Genomic DNA, 17,246 nt, shown 5'->3' with positions numbered 1-17,246 from the left:
GATGCTTGACAGTCTTTTTTATGAGGCAGTTATCTTTTGTACACTTAAGACATTTTGTATGTATCATACAAACACACCACCCCCAATACATATATAATATATATATATATAGCCACACATATGTATATATCTATGTGTATAGATATTTGTAGACAGAGATATCACAAACCCATACAAGGATTAGTTATATTTCATATTCCTCTCCTCAGCGAACTGCCTAGAGGAACCACTTGAGAAAAATGTGAATTAAACTGGAAAGAATATAAATCAGAAAACTGGATAGTGCTCATTGTCAAACATTCTTGGGCAGATCTTGGGGGTGGGGTGGGGGAATCACAAGATAAGAATCATGTCACCTGGATTACAGTGGATTGTAGATTCAGCTCTACCACTGTCACATTGACTTTGGCCAAATCAGTTTCCATATATGTAAAATGGAATTAAGTCCCTTTTCTGCTCCATCCATGAGTCTTCATCATTTTTGTACAAAATGTTATAAATTCTCAAAATAACCAATATGACCTGGTTGAAAATAATGGCACAAATATAAATTGTAAATGTAATCATTGACTCTCAGATAGGGAAATATTGTCAATATATGAGAGATTGGGGTATACCGAGGGAAATGCAGAAAACGTTTATGGAGGGTTAAAGTTGAATCAGGTTAGCACATAGAATTAGGGTTAGATTTAGCTTGGAAAGGAAGGAAGGATATTAGCAGGGGTGACTGGAGAGGGAGTCTATTCTGGTCACATCTGCAACATGCAGAGAGGTGGAAGAGAACGGGATGTGATCTTGGTGGTTGCCAATTCTCAAATTTCAAAATATATTTAGAAAAATTGTAGTCAGCACCAGAGAAAATCACTTGACCAGAATAGCCTTCCACTGGGTTGATTGTGGGACTTAGAGGGATTTAAGAACTATTTGTTTCTTAGCTTCCACCTTTTAAATTGTCTACAGCCTAAGAGCCAGGTCCCATATAAAAACTATGAGATCTGCCACAACTAAGAGAAATCCAATGTTCAATGTGTACCCCTATTATATGTGTTCAATAACTTCCTCGAAGATAAAATATGAACTTCTCTGTCTCGCATTTTTCTTAAAACTCCATAATCCACTTCTAAACTACCTTTCCCCTCCCATTCAATGTTTCCCACCTTAGCATTCACACAGATTGTCCCACTATGACAGGAAGCTCATTTCCTTTTCATTACATAACCATTGTAGAACTCTAGACCTCATCTGTCTCTTGACTCTTGATAATCCCAATTTGTTGGATTAGAGTTCTTAGTTGCTGTCCAGTCTGAATCTATGATTTCATGTGCTTCTTGAATCCTCATGTTCTTTTAAGGCTTTCATGTTGGATTCATCTAAGTGAGGCCTTTCTGCACTCTCCTTCAAATTACTTCACTTTGCTTATTTTAATGCCCATGTTTTATCTCCCTAATAGAACAGAAGCTTCTTGAGGGCAGGGGCAGTTTTGCATACTCAAACACTAAAGTAGTGATTGGCATACAAACACAGCATTTTAAAAAATGCTCATTGAATTGAATTGTGTGAGATATCAAGAAGAGCACTCTGATTGCCAGAATGCTCCCACTTTGTGTAAGAGAGGAGAAAAAGAGAGGGAGGGATAAAAGAAGGTGGAAGGAGGGAAGGAATGGAGAGAAGGAAGGAAGGAAGGAAGGAAGGAAGGAAGGAAGGAAGGAAGGAAGGAAGGAAGGAAGGAAGGAAGGAAGGAAGGAAGGGAGGGAGGGAGGGAGGGAGAGAAAGTAGGAGAGGAGAAAGAATGGGGTATGTGGAATGGAATGAAAAAATGTTTATTAAGGCAATTACTTTAATAAGAACTTTAATAAGCACAAAGGACACAAATGGGAAAGGGAGAGAATATTTCCTCTTAAGAGTTCACCTTTTAGTTAAGGAAGGCAACACATATAGCAATATTCAGTTTCAGAACAGATGGAAAGAACAGCTGGTCTTTAGGGTACATGCCAGATCATATAGTAATGCCTAGGAGTCTGGAGGGAAAAATGTTGAAGCAGATGGTTAAATCCAGTGGACCTTGGGGAGCAACGGCAAGGAAAAAAGCTATACAAATAAAGACTATTTGGAACAGCACAGTGAGCCCTACAGTTAGACTGGTCTAGGGTTCTGAGTCAACTATGGTAGGGGTGGAAATGAGGATCTGTAATTGGGGAAAGAATTGAGGAATGAGAACTAGAGGGAAAGGATGGGTTCCCTGAGGTCTCCACCTATTGGTATTTTCAACAACAGTTGTGGGAAGAGATATAGATGATCATAGAATAATGAATAAGGAAATCAGATAGGAGAACCAAGAAAAAGCCATGTCACAAAAGCCAAGGGAGGGCAGGATAACAAAGCAAGAGATGGTCAATTTATTAATTAAAAAAAAGATGCAGAGAAAAAATGATAGGAAAGGGAATATTAGCCTTTATGTAGCATTTATAACAATTTGGCAGTCATGTGAAAAAGTTATAGAAATGTTTGAGGTATGGGGACAAATAGCAATTATCCAGAGTCAAGCACTGTGCTAAGCGCTCATTTGATCCTCACAACAACCTTGGGAAGTAGGTGTTAACTATCCCTTTACAGACAAGGAAACTGCAGCAAACAGGGGTTGGGACCTGTCCTAGCTGGCTCAGCTAATAAGTATCTGAGGAGGAATTCAAGCTCAGGACTTCCTCACTCCAGGACCAGCACGCTACAGCATGGAACCATTAAGTATGCAAAAATGCGGAAAATACACAGGCAACAAGTGGCCCATCCAACCTTTGTCTGAAAGTTTCCATTGGGAGAAAAATGGCTCCTTCTTAAGGTAGACTATTCCACTCTGGTATAGCTGTTAGGAAGATTCTCCTTTGCCTTTTGGAGCCTTCAACTCATTACTCAGCTCTACCCTTGGTAGTGAAGTGCAAGTATAAATAACACAGTGGATAGCCCTGGGTTCGGAGTCAATAAGATGTAATTGCACCCATCCCCCAATCTTTAGATAGCCCCATGACCTTGTGTGAGTCCTCTGTAAAACAGTCTTTGAGGGAAACACGTCTGGCAATCAAATAATGTGGTCAACCTATTGAAGTCATGCTCTCTGCAGAAGAGGGCATCTTCTGGTATCTTCTCCTGCCAGGGGATCTTCAGAATCTTCTTAAGACAATTTAAATAGAAGAGATTCAGTTTCCTGACATGGCACTGGTAGACTGGGTTTCACAGGCATAGAGAAGGAAAAGGAAAGAAAACCCTACATGAAGGTCTCAACCACAATCTGCACTTTAAGTGGGACAGAGTGAGTCTTAGAGGATGAGCAAACATGTATTGTTATGATTACTTCTTTGGAAACCATTATATTATCCTTCCTATGTCCCAAATCATCCCTCTTCCCATGGGGAAAATCCCTTTTTACTCATTAATGTTGTTTGAACCTACCTTTATTTGGCTGGATATCCAGATTGTGGGTTCAGAGTGTGGGTCAGAGTGCTATGAGCAATGCTTCAAACCCACCAGATGGTATTCGTTCCACACCAAAAGGTATTTTGTCTTTACCCCAGTTGTACTGAATGTTTATACTTAACCTGATGTATCTCAAGTAACATCTAGAAACTGCCATCATCTTGGAAAATGCCTGTGAGACTCCTCATGTTGTAGCCTTGTTTGAATTCTATATAATGCAAAACTCAAGACTCCAGAGGGACCCATACCTTTGTTTGGCTCTCCCCTCTGCCCACTGACCTAATATACTTCTTCCTAAAATTTTTCTGGTTTAGGTTTTGTTCTCAACCAATACTTCTACACTTCTGAAAGCATCATCATCCTTCAAGGTCACAACCTCTATGTCATCTTCAACTTTTCATTCTCATTCAACACAAATTGAGTATTATGTCTTATCATTACTTCACAAAATTGTCAATAACTGCTCTTCTTGGCTTTGACTCCATAATCATCATGATCTCACCTCTCTCCCCCAAAGCCCCAGGAGAAGTTTATCCCTAGAATACTTCCCCTTTGGAACTCACCCCTCATTAGGGTACCTTCAATTGCTTCTGAAGAGAGTAGAATAACCAAAAAAATTCTCACTATGGTCTTTATAGTAGGAGGTAGGGAAGTTGTTTTTTTTCTGCTAAGAACCATTTGGATATTTATAACATCATTCACATGTCATACAAAATTATAAACTTAAAATTAGTCTATGTTTTAATTCATCCCCAAAAGCTCCTTGGATTTATTCAATGTCAAGGCCCCAACAGCACCAGACCAAAAGATTTCACAGGTCATATATGTCCTTCAGGCTGGAACTTTCTTGGCCCCACTTGAGAGAGCTCAGAATTGCAGTCAACTACTTTATCACACCCCACTGGGTATTCTTTCTTTTTAGCTTCCCTTTATGTATTATATTCTTTTTTAGATTTTAAGTTCCTTGAAGACAGAGAATGAGATTTTTTTTGTCTATTACCAGTATGATACATAGTAGGAACCTCAATAAATACTAATTTCTGTTAAGCCATTTTCAGACATGGACAACTGTTCATGGCCCCATTTGGCCTCCTTTAATAAGACAGTCCATGCTGGGTGGTCCTATGTTATGTCTCACAACCATTTCCAAAGTTCTTCAGAGAACTTGGGAGTATCCTTATATAACTTCTGATTTCCATGTGAGTGTTTGCCTTGTGTGAGTCCTCTGTAAAATAGTCTTTGTGGGAAACATATGTCTGGCAATCAAATAATGTGGTCTCTCTGCAGAAGAGGGAATATTCTGGTATCTTCTCCTGCCAGGTGATCTTCAGACTCTGCTTAAGACAATTTAAATGGAAGAGATTCAGTTTCCTGGCATGGCGCTAATAGACTGGGTTTCACAGGCATAAAACAATGAGGTCAGCCTTCAGTTGGTCAATTATTCTCTCTAGAGGCACCTAGATAGCGCTGTGGATAAAGCACTGGCCTTAGAGTCAGAAGACCCAAGTTCAAATTCGACCTGGGACACGACTCTTACTAGCTGTGTGAGCATGGGCAAGTCGCTTAATCCTGACTACCTTGCTTCCAAGGCCATCTCCAGTTGTCCTGATTCATATCTGGCCACTGGATCCAGTTGGCTCTGGAGGAGAAAGTGAGGCTGGGGACTTAGCCTAGCCCTCCCCCCTCCCCCACTGAAATCCAATGAATGTGCTTGTCATGGCATCACCTCCCTGATGTCGTGGTCTTCTTCAAGAATAAAAGATACTATCGGGGTGCAGTGGATAGAGCACTGGCCCTGGAGTCAGGAGTACCTGAGTTCAAATCCGGCCTCAGACACTTAATAATTACCTAGCTGTGTGGCCTTGGGCAAGCCACTTAACCCCATTTGCCTTGCAAAAACTAAAAATAAATAAATAAAAGAATAAAGGCTAATATCATCTCCTCCACACTTTCTTTCCTAAACACTAAGCTAGCTCTGGCAATGTGTACAAAGACCTCATCATCTGTGTTTACATCCCTGGAAAATACACCACCCTTGGCTTCATTGTCTAACCAAGCACTCCATGGAGCCTTTTTCAACTACTTTCTTGGCCACTGGAACAAACTGTTCTCATCTACCCAATCCTCTAAGTCTTCATAGGTTTGGGATAAACATTACAATGAACTCATTGACAGGTTTACCCTCAAGCCCATCTGTCAAAACAGTTTACCAGGGTGTGGCTACTGTACATGCTATACAGCTTCTCCAATGGACACTAAAGGCAATCAGGCCCAAAAAAGGATTCAGCAGCCCTCACACCAGAGTATTAATCTTCCCCAGTACCTCTATAGCTCACATCTAGTATATTTTTTATTTAAGATTCAACACCTTTCTAATTGATCTCCCTGTCTCAAATCTTCCCCCATTCCAATCTACCCTCTACACAGCTGTAAAAGTGATTTAATATCTAAGGCTCAGGTCTGACCATTATCATTCCCCTCCTCAATTCCAGTGACTCCCTATCAAGTCTAGAATCAAATAGCTAATAATTATATAGCACTTTAAAGTTTGCAAGTATTTTACACATTATCTTTATTTGATGCTCACAGCAATCCTGTGAGGTAGTTTTAACTGTTATCTCTACTGTTACTGAAGAAGAAACAGACTCACTGAGGTTAAATGGCATATCTAGTTCCACAATTAAGTGTCTAAGGTCTAATTTGAACCCCAATCTTCTTGAATCCAAGTCCACTGTTTTATCTACTGCACCATCTTAAATGCTTCTAAATATCATTTGATATGAATTACCATTTCAACCTTATTATTTTTATTTTGTTCAAGTTTAATAAAGTAATTATTAAAATAGTAATACATTGCAGTTTATAAAAATACACATAATAGGGGTATTCAAATGATTTTTATTGACAAGAAGGAATTATCCACAAAATTCAATCATATAACCCTCCTACGATTCAATAAACTTTAGTGACTCCCTATTGCTTCCAGGAGCAAATACAAAATGCTCTGGCATTTTTATGGCATTCAAAACCCCTCATAGCTCAGCCTCCTCCTACTTTTCCAGTTTTCTTACACCTTCTTCCTGACATATACTTTCAATCTACTGACACTTCCTGGCTGTTCCACAAATGTCACACTCGACCTTTTGGCTCTGAACATTCTCTTTGGCTGTTCCCCATGCCTGGAAAGTGTCTCCTCCTCCTCCTCCACATACTGATCCCATCCCCCACCAACCTTCTACAGGAAGTTACTTTTCCTAACCCCAATTAGTTCTAGGCGATTATTTATCCTAGATACTGCTTGTTTTGTATAGATTGGTTTGTCTATTATCTCCATTACATTATAAGCCTCTTTTTAAAATCCCCCCACTCCCCAATATATGTCTGACCTATGTGCTATTTGGCATTCGAAGTCCTTTCTAATCTGATCCCTCCTACCTGTCCAGTTTTCCTACATCTTACTCCCCAAAGCATACTCTTAGACCCATTGACAGTTTATCTCATGGCTCCAGGCATTTTCTCTGGCTGTCCTCCATGCCTTGAAGGCTCTCTGTCTTCTTCTCCACCCTCTGACTTCTCCTTAAGTCCCTACTCTAGTAAGAGCTGTTCCAGTGCTGGCCAGTTGAGCAGCAGTTTCTTTCTTTCCTTCCCCTCCTCAACTTTTCTTTCTTTCTGTTCACATTAGGGTATCACACCTTTACCAATGGGTGTTCTAACCAAAGGAATGCAAATCTTGATTGCTAAAACCTGGCAAGATATCTAGGGGTCAGTCTCAAATCATTCTGGTCAACAATAGGTCCCAGGTCAAACACCACCATTTGAGTCCTGATTGTCTTGGAGTTAGAGTAAACAGCAACAGTTTCTAAAACACATTCAGACATTTTTTTTGTTTTGGTTTGGTTTTGACCAGTTAAAGAGGTCATTCTTTGTCTCATTTCTTTCTTCTCTGGTCTTCATCACTGAAAAGGCCTTGTCTCAAAATGAGACCTGTTAAAAACCTGAGTTAAAAGGGCCAAGGTCTCCAAGTGCATCGAGTCATCTCCAAAAGGCAAATTAAAGCATCTCTGAGGTACCACCTAACACCTCTCAGACTGTTCATTATGACCAGAAAGGACAATGATCAATGTTGGAAGAGATGTAGGAAATCTGGGACACGAATATATTACTGATGGAGCTGTGAAGTCATCCAACCTTTCTGGAGAGTAATTTGGAATTATGCCCAAAGGGCAAAAAAAAATATGCATACCCTTTGATCCAGCAATACTGGATCTAACTACCAGGTCTATACCCTGAAGAGATTATGAAAAAGGGTAAAAACATCATTTGTACAAAAATATTCGTAGCAGCCCTGTTTGTGGTGGCAAAGAATTGGAAATTAAATGAATGTCCTTCAATTGGGGAATGGCTTAACAAACAAACTGGTATATGTTGTGTGTGTGTGTGTGTGTGTGTGTGTGTGTGTGTGTGTGATGGAACATTACTGTTCTATTAGAAACCAGGAGGGATGGGAATTCAGGGAAGCCTGGAAGGATTTGAATGAACTGGCGCTGAGCGAGATGAGCAGAACCAAAAAAAATATTGTACATCCTAACAGCAACATGGGGGTAATGATCAACCCTGATGGACTTGCTCATTCCATCGGTGCAACAATCAGGGACAATTTGGGGCTATCTGCGATGGAGAATACCATCTGTATCTAGAGAAAGAATTGTGGAGTTTGAACAAAGACCAAAGACTATTGCTTTTAATTTTTAAAAAAAATTATATTATGTAATTTAGCTATCTCTTATACTTTACTTTTTTTCCTCGAAGATATGATTTCTCTCCCATCACATTCAAACTAGATCAATGTATACCATGGAAACAATATAAAGACTAACAGACTACCTTTTGTGAAGGGTGGAGGGAGGGAAGCAAGATTAGTGGGAAAATTGTAACACTCAAAATAAATAAAATCTTTTGTAAAAAAAAAAAGTCATCTCCAGATGCTGTAATCCATCTGGCCACTGGAGGAGAAAGAGAGGCTGATGACTTTGATGACAACCTTCCCCCTTACTTAAATCCAATTAACTTGCATGTCATAGCATCACATCCATGATATCATAGTCCTTTTTTCAACAACAAAATTCCACCTTCTACACAAGGAGCCATTCCAACCCTTTCTTAGTTCTTATTTATCTTGTACATAGCTTGCCTTGTATATATTTGTTTACACATTGACTCTCACCATTGGAAAGTAAGCTTCATGAGGTCAGTAACTGTCTTTTGTCTTTTTTAATCCCCAGTGCTCAGCAGACATGTATTAAGTATTTTTTGACTGCCACCTACTAGCTGTCTGACCCCAAGCAACTCACATAACCTGTTTGTGCCTCTTTCACTTGTAAAATAGAGATATCTCATAACCTACCTCAAAGGACAGTCAAAATTTAACCAAAATCTTCTCACCTGTGTCAAGAAAATGTTCCTCATATTATTGGAGATCTCTGATTATTATAGATGGCAGAACAAGCATTAGATTTGGACAATCATGGTTTTACCTACTTATTAACTATATAATTTTCAGTAAACTGATCAGTCAACAAACATTTACTAAGGACTTACTACAAGCCTGGCACTGTAAGCACTATGGATACAAAAACAGTCCTCATCCACAAAAAGCTCATCTTCCAAAGATGAAAACTACATATACAACAAAGGTATAGTCTATGGTCTAAGGGGAAGGTACTCTCTTAAGGGAAGGCACTAGGGATGAGAAGGTGGGAGTCATGCTCTAGAAAATCATTTCTCTACGGGCGACTTTCCTTATTATTCAAATATAGGCATGCCCAACTAAAATGATTTTAAGAATCTTTTCAGTTCTCCTATCAAAGGCCTTTGCATACCATCAAGAACTATTTAAAAAAAAACTCTTTTTAAGTATTCATCTTTATTCCTGCTTCAAAGTGCAAAGTGTGAACTCAGGGAGGCCTCCAGGTCTCCCCTCATTTGTAGGACAATTATTGATTGGACCTTTCCTAACTCAGTTACCAATTTTGACTACAATGCTAGGAATGTCAGTTGAAGAGGGGACAACAAACACATACATATATACAAACAAAAATGAACAAGGCACCACATGATCGAATCATGGAAAGTCAAAAAATTCAAAATCCCTAAAACAATTACTCATCTAAGGGGTTCTCCAGGGAAATGTCTCTTTCCAAAATCTTATCAATATCATTTTATAACATTCAATAGAATTTACTTGAATGTTATATCACATGACATCATTTTACCAGTGAGGAAGCTGAGGTCCAGAGAAAGGAAATAACTCAGCCAAGATCAAACCAACAGCAAGTGGGGAAAACCAAGATGCAGTGGTTTTGAAAGCAGATGGATTTTAAGTTCATCTTTCACACTTACTAGCCCTGTGACCATCAGTAAATTACTCCTCCAGAGCCTGTTTCTTTATAAGTAAAATGGGATCCTAATAACTGTAGTGCTTGCCTCATGGAATTATAATGAGACCCATATGAAAAATATATGTGAAGTGCTTTGAAAATCTCAGAATGAGAGATACATGTTAGTTATTATTATTATATTAAACCATCTACAATAAGACAATATCCATAATAGGGTACAGAATTTTTTCCTTCAAGCAAGTTAAAAAATTCTGTTTAAACTTTAGGCATAAAGGACTTTGAAGTTTGATAGCTGGATTATGGATGCTTGGACTGAATTTGAATCTTGGGATGGACAATCAAGTTTAAGGACCATGATTAGCTCCCAGTGAATGACATTTTTCCTTCAGTTTCCCTAACTGCCCATGAAATGATCCTACCATGTCCCTAGATAGCCATACCAATAGAAGAAATTAAGACCAAGGTATTTTCAATTCATTTTTAAGAAATTGGCAAAATCCTTGATCCTGACAGTAAATGGAGTATTGGACTATCAAATAAAGGCAATGGTCTGATTCAGACAGAAGTAACATAAAATGCAAAGAAAAAAATGTTAAGTCAAAGCTTTGTATTTAAATTTAGTTTCTTTACCAGTGTGACTTTGGACAAGTCTCTTAATCTCTTATTATCATAATTACATAAGCCTTAATCTCTTATTACCATAATTACATAAGAGTTAAAAGGGACATCAGAGCAGAGGTTTAACTAGTTGAATCCTTTCATCTAATAGATAATGAAATTGGGACCCAAGGAGGATAAATGGTCAAGGTCACAAAGGTCATATCAGAGGTAGGATTTGAACCCAGGTTCTCTGACATCAACTAATGCTTCTATTGGATTCCACTGCTGCCTTCCAACTCTAGGGCTGTTTTCTCTTCTATAAAATGACAGTCAATAAAAAGATGACCTTCAGTTCTAAATTCTATGATCTGACCTTTATCCTTCATTTGTTTTACTTGATCATTGCTGTTTCTTTGGAAGAGTTATATGGGGGGAAGGAGGAGGAGAGCAGAGAAGTCATAAGGACATAAAATATGAAATAAAAAATAAATAAATAAAACCCATAAGAGAAGACACCAATCCTACAGCAAAGGACAGGAACAGAAATTTAAATTAAGAAAAAAGAAGGATTTCTTTAAGAAGCAGATGGTCTGTGCCTTTACAGGTGTTCTTTCACAGCAGAAACATCTCCATCTTGCTCAGGTGGAAAAGAAAAGTCAGTAAATATTCTTCTTGATCCTGATTCACTGGAAAGTAAGGCCAGTCATTTGTTGAATGAAGACCTTGGTAAGGGAACAGGAGGAGCTTAAAGGTACAATGGTTAGAGCACTGAGTCTGGAGTCAGGAGGTCCTGAGTTCAAATCTTGTCTCTGACACTTACTAGCAATGTGGCTGCAGACAAGGCATTTGCCCTGTTTACCTTAGTTTCCTCAACTGGAAAATGATAACATCTTTTATCCTGTCTGCCTTAGTCTCTCTGCTAAAAAATGGGCTAATAAGAACACCTACCTTATAAGGGTGCTGTAAAGATCAAATGCAATATTTATAAATCATTCATTGCAGTGTCTGGCACAGAGTAGCTTGATAAATGCTTATTTCTTTGCCTAGCAGTTTATGGTCTTGTGACATTAGAACTAAGCACTGAAGAGGACATATGAGAAATATTCTGCAGGAGTGAAGTAAAAGGCTCATCCACAGTAACCTTGTCTAGGACTGTTTATAATGGCTTTGGGAAAGAAATGCCACAGCATAAATCATGTGTGTGGAGTTGTGCCCTTTAGTAAGACTTTCCTTGGTCACTTCCAGCTGCCCAAGACAAAGAAGTAACTTTGAGGAGAGACAAGCTCAATTCCACTATGGGAAGGAGGAGAAAGAGAGGGGTGAATCCAGGTGACTGCTTCTGGGGCAGCCTTTTATACCTACATACTTACCTACCTACCTACCTACATACATACATACATACATACATACCATGTCTTCTATCAATTTAATTAGTGCCCCTGTTAGAAGGGGAAAGGATAGAATTACCATAATTCACTACCTGCTTATAATTTCAAGAAACCAATCACCCCCTCCACCATGAGGCCCAAATGCCTCACTTGGTTACTCTCTCTTCCTCTTCAAATACTTCAACTGTTAGAGAAAGAAAATAATAGAGTGAATTAAAACAAGAGATTAAAACAATTAAAACAGAGATGAGTAAGAATGCAGTGTGTTTAAAAGTAATAATGAAGTGTGTCTTTCTCTGAAAGACAATGAAAAGTGTGAGAGAGGAGAGGTAGGGATTTGTCAGTTATCAGAAAAAGTGAGTGCTCCACAAATGAACTAAGACATAGAATACTGGGGATGGGGGAGCAGGGGCAGAAGAGGGAACAAAATTGCTCTCTGCTTAACTTCAAGATTTGTAAAAGGTGAAACATCAGGTCTCATACCTGATTAAATTTTACTAGTGAACTAGGGCTTGGTGGGGGGTGGGAGTTAATATTTGACCAAGGCACACACTGATACAATTCCTAATTATGACTGTCTACATCCCTGTCACTCCCATTTAATTTTACTGGTCCCAGAAGCGGCCCAATGCTGGAAAACTCAAGTCTTGGAGATTATGACAGATTATTTCCTTTGAATCATGAATTTACTTGTCACTCTTTCCTCCATAGATGGACAAAGTCCTGAGACTGACCAAGGCAGAACCTATTTCCTAGATATCACTTTTGTAATAATAACTAAAGTTACAATTATACTGAATTGAAGTTTTTAAATACTATAAAGATATAAGTAATATAGGACAACATTTTCAAACACGTTCAAGTTTCAAAGGTCCGATTTATTTACCTAAACTGAAATTCTTACAGAATGGTTGAAAGGAATAAATTACTAGGACTGGAAATCATAAAATCTAGGACCTCAAAGACCAAAAATAAATCATTTTAGTAACCCAAAGAGGACTCATTAGTTCCAATAATCTGAAAGAACTGTATAAAGTTTGGAATTTACTTCCCAAGGAATACAATTTTTTGATATGTTGAAATTAACAATACAGATTCATGTAAAATTACTCTGTGTCTGGACCATCTGCATGGAAGGGCTTTCTAGACAATCACAATCTATCTAAAAAGTCTCCCTCTGAGGATAATTACAATGAGATATGCTTAGGTGTCCTGAAGATATATATAATTATATACTGTCTGATGAGGAAAAAATTCAGATACAAAAGTGGTCTCCACAGGGTTTGGGATTCAAGTAATTCTTAATCTAAAATAATGTTTTCACAATATTATTCCCTCCACAAATAGGGGAGGGAATGGGTCAGACAAAGTAAGAGTTTTCATAGTACTTACTTTAAACTTGTTGAATATCAATGTATAAATTTACTGAAGAAACCTGCAAGGGGATCCAAATGTAAGGATAAGAAGAAAAGCATTTCCCAGCTCACCAAAAAGAAACTACAGCAGACATAGGTAGAATAAACTGTTGTGCATTTAATGGTGCCTCTTGTTCAATCCATAGCTTGGCAGTATACTAAAAATCCGCAAGGTCAAGGTAGTTTCACAGGTCAGGGAATAATCAAGATTTGCCATTAGCAAGCATTCCATTGGGTCGAGATCGTTGCCGGTCATATTTCACAGAGACAATCAGAAAAAGTAGAAGGGTCACTCCTTGGATAGCAGCCAGCAAGAAAAAGTAGTAGTCCAGGTAGCAGCCATTAATGTTACCTAGAGAAAGGGCAGAGCAGGATGGCTGAGAGCATCTCACAAAAGAGGTCACAGCTGTTTCTAAAGTAGTAGACACCTGAACTCCCTGGGATGTTGTGGGCTCTCTCTGTAGCTTTAGCTCTCAGCATAGAGACATAACACCTGATCCAGAGTAAGCTCTCACTGGTATCAATGGTGGACTGACTGATTTATAAAAGAGGCATTTAAGTAAACTCAGAAATGTGACAAAATTAGATTTCACAAGAAAAGCAGTTACATGATAAGACTAATAGGTGACTGAAGAAAACTTATCATTTCCCAAGTAAATAAACTTTTAAGTTAAATAATTTTAAAACTATTTAATTAGTTTTGGTGATCAGATTGATTTTAACTAAATGCTACTATAAATAAAGTTTATGAAGGATGATAAGCCTTCCTAATGGTCATTTATGAATTTTAGGAATTTATGAAAGGCCTTCCAATTAAAATCATACTCTGATTTTTCACAGGATATAGCAGTGACCCTGGAACTGTAAACAGTATGGGTCTGGACCACAAACTCTAGATGGTCCTAGGAAATGCTTCACTGTTGCTACAGTGAGTCGAGAGAGATTTCCTACCAGCTGAGCTCTAGGATGATGATTCTTCAACTGTAACAACTGTCTATAAGTCAGAGTGACTGTAGTTTATATTGGGGATGGGCATATCCACTCCTATAATAAAGCCAAGCATCCTTGAAGTACTGAAGCATGGTCATGATTTATCAATAAACAAAAATCCCTAACCAGTAAATTCTTAAATAATGATCATAAACCTTAGCTAAATAGGTATTTTAAAATTTAAAAGCTGAAAATTTTCCCTCACTGAATTATTTAATATAGTAGAGCTTAAACAAATCTTTTCAAATGCTGATGATAGTACTAAGACAAAATTAAAAAAAAAAACCTCAAAGGCATTAACAAAGGTTAAAAATGAGACCAAAACTAGGCCCACATGCTGCTGATGTAGGTACTCTTAGGAAGCCCTAAAAATTAGCAAAGAAATTAACTGAGACAATAGTTTCTGAAAAGAAATAATATAAAAATATAAACCCCATTAAAAAGTAATATTTTATATAGCAACAGGAACAGTAAAATCTAGAAAGAATTCTCATTCAAAATGGTTAAAAAAAACATAAAATATCTGAGTCTACAAAGTATACTTGAAAAATCATAAGGCTATAGTTGCAAAACACTTTTCAAAGAAATAAGAAGCAAACTAAATATCTGGAGAGATATTTAAACTACTGGTTAGGCCATGTCAAGATAGAAATTAAACTTAAGTTATTACAGATTTAGTACCAAATATTACAGATTTAGAACCAAAAGGTATGCTTTACAGAGCTAGATAAATAATAGTACAGTTCATTTGGAAAGCAAAAAAAGCTTGGAATTGCAAAAGAAATAACAATTTTAAAGAAAAAAAGAAAAGAATAGAGCACAAAGAAGTATCAAATCATTATTTGGTACTGGTCAAAAAAACAGAAAAGCAAATCAATTCAACAGACTAAGGTCAAAAATTAGAAGGAAAATAAATAGCTTAGAAGACAAAGTGGAAATCTTCACTAAAAGTAGTAGAATTCTAAAGAACAGAGTAAACAGAATTCAAAGCCCACCACAGGACATATTAGGGAAAAGTCAAGATTGGGGGGAGGGGGGAAGTTAAAGAAAATGCAAGTTATCTGAAAAATAGGAATGATATATGGTATCACAACTGAACATGAATACAAAAATATTGAAGAAAATATCAGCAAAGAGGCTACACAAAAGATTATTATATACTATATATTATGTATTACATCACATCATTATATATATATATATATATATATATATATATATATATATATATATATATCTGGTTAGATTATTATATACTACATCCAGGTTAGATTTATACAAGAAATGCAGGAATGATACAATATTAAGAAAATTACAAAGGTAATAGACAACATTGATAATCAAAAAATCACATAATTATGCTAAGAAATACAAAACACCCTTTTGACAAAATGTCATAAATTTCTGTCTAAAATATTCAAAACCATTGAAATAAATGAAGCATTCCTTAGTAAGATAAAAAGAATTTCTAAACCAAGATCTAAACACTATCTGTAATAGACACACTAGAAGCCTTTAAATCAGAAGTAAAACACAGATGTCCACTGTCACGTCTCATATTTGATATGATTCTTGAAAAGATAGTTAAGCTAGCTATAACAGTAAGCCAAAGAAATTGAAATAATCATAAGACACAAAAAAATGCCTTTTTTAGATACCATTTCTAAAGAACTATAAAGATTCAACTAAAAGTTAGCACAATAATATCAGTAAATAAATAATAAAAGAGACTATGTCAGATAGCTTTCATAGCTATGACTTGGAGAAGACTTCTTAACCAAAGTTTGGTAGTGTTGAAAAAGTATAAAATACATAATTTCAGTAACATGAAATTGAAAAGGTTTGCATAAAAAATTAATATAACTTTAGAAAAAGAAAGGAAACTGTTTATTCAGAAAAAATCTTGCACCAAAAATTTCCGATATAGATCTGCCTAATATTCATAATGCATGGGCAACTAACAGAAGCATTTAAGACCAAGGGTTATTCTCCATAGGATAGATTCCCTCAATAAGAAGAAAAAGGCAAACAACTGATGCTCAGAAATTAGTAAAGATGGCAAAGATATAGAAAAAGTGATGGAGAAGGTATAGAAAGACAGGCATACTAAAATACTGGTGGAGCTCTGAAATGATTTCGAATTCTGAAAAATAATTTGAAATTCTAAGAAATATACTTAAACCAATTATTTCTAAATGACTTGAAACAAAAATAACCAAATCCCTCATGGCAAGTTCCACAAAAGTCAAAGTCTCATATGTACCAAGGTATAACATTTTCTGAAGTAGAAAGTGGAAACAAAACTGATGCCTTCAACTGGGAAATGGGCAAAAACAATGTGGTATATGAAGATGGTGGGATATTTCTACACCATAAGAAATGGTGAATATGAAAAAAAAACAGAAGTAGGGGAACACTTATGATACCAAAATTGAAATTTGCAAAATCAGCAAAATACACAATCACTATAACAATGTTCATGAAAAAAGAACAATGAAATTGAAGACCAAACTGAGTTTTGCATAACTGGAATAATCAATCTTCCCTTTTCTTCAGAGATGGGGAAATATAAGTGTGAAATATTGTATATACTGCCATGGAGCTGCTGTGGCACTTTCTGAAAAGTCACCCTTAAGTTACCATGCAGCAAGTTCTCTCTGAAAGTGAGGAGAGGGGAAAAGAGTCTGATTGTGGAACCTAATCCTAAATTCATTCACCTACAGATGAGCTTACATATCAAAAATAAGATGAGCCAAACAAGAAAAATGAGAGAAATACATTGGTTTTATGAATTTCATATAGCAATGGAGACCATGGAATGCATATAAATGCACACCTACTTTTCTAACTCATATGCAATGAAATTGTGTCCCAAAATTTAACAAAAGATCTTGGACATTTAGGGTTCCCTGGAATACTGAGTTGTTTTGAGTTTGGTGTGGATATATGTTCTTTCTAAATTGTTGATAGGTGCACATTCTGGAGTG

The 17,246-nt window shown here is 37.0% G+C and overlaps 1 protein-coding gene across 1 annotated transcript in view; it reads right to left on the bottom strand.

The window, feature by feature from the left end:
- Positions 1 to 1,806: 1,806 nt before the first annotated feature.
- The window catches only part of SLC15A4 (solute carrier family 15 member 4), a 50,038-nt gene continuing 34,598 nt past the window's right edge, over positions 1,807 to 17,246 (bottom strand). Inside the window, exon 8 of the mRNA XM_074205327.1 lies at positions 1,807 to 13,621. Within this exon, the coding sequence (XP_074061428.1) occupies positions 13,473 to 13,621 (149 nt within the window). The 3' untranslated portion in view covers positions 1,807 to 13,472. The remainder of the gene's footprint in view (positions 13,622 to 17,246) is intronic.

Source organism: Macrotis lagotis, chromosome X (assembly GCF_037893015.1).
Source record: "Macrotis lagotis isolate mMagLag1 chromosome X, bilby.v1.9.chrom.fasta, whole genome shotgun sequence".
Classification (NCBI taxonomy): domain Eukaryota; kingdom Metazoa; phylum Chordata; class Mammalia; order Peramelemorphia; family Peramelidae; genus Macrotis; species Macrotis lagotis.
This window is presented reverse-complemented; position numbering and strand designations above follow the sequence as displayed.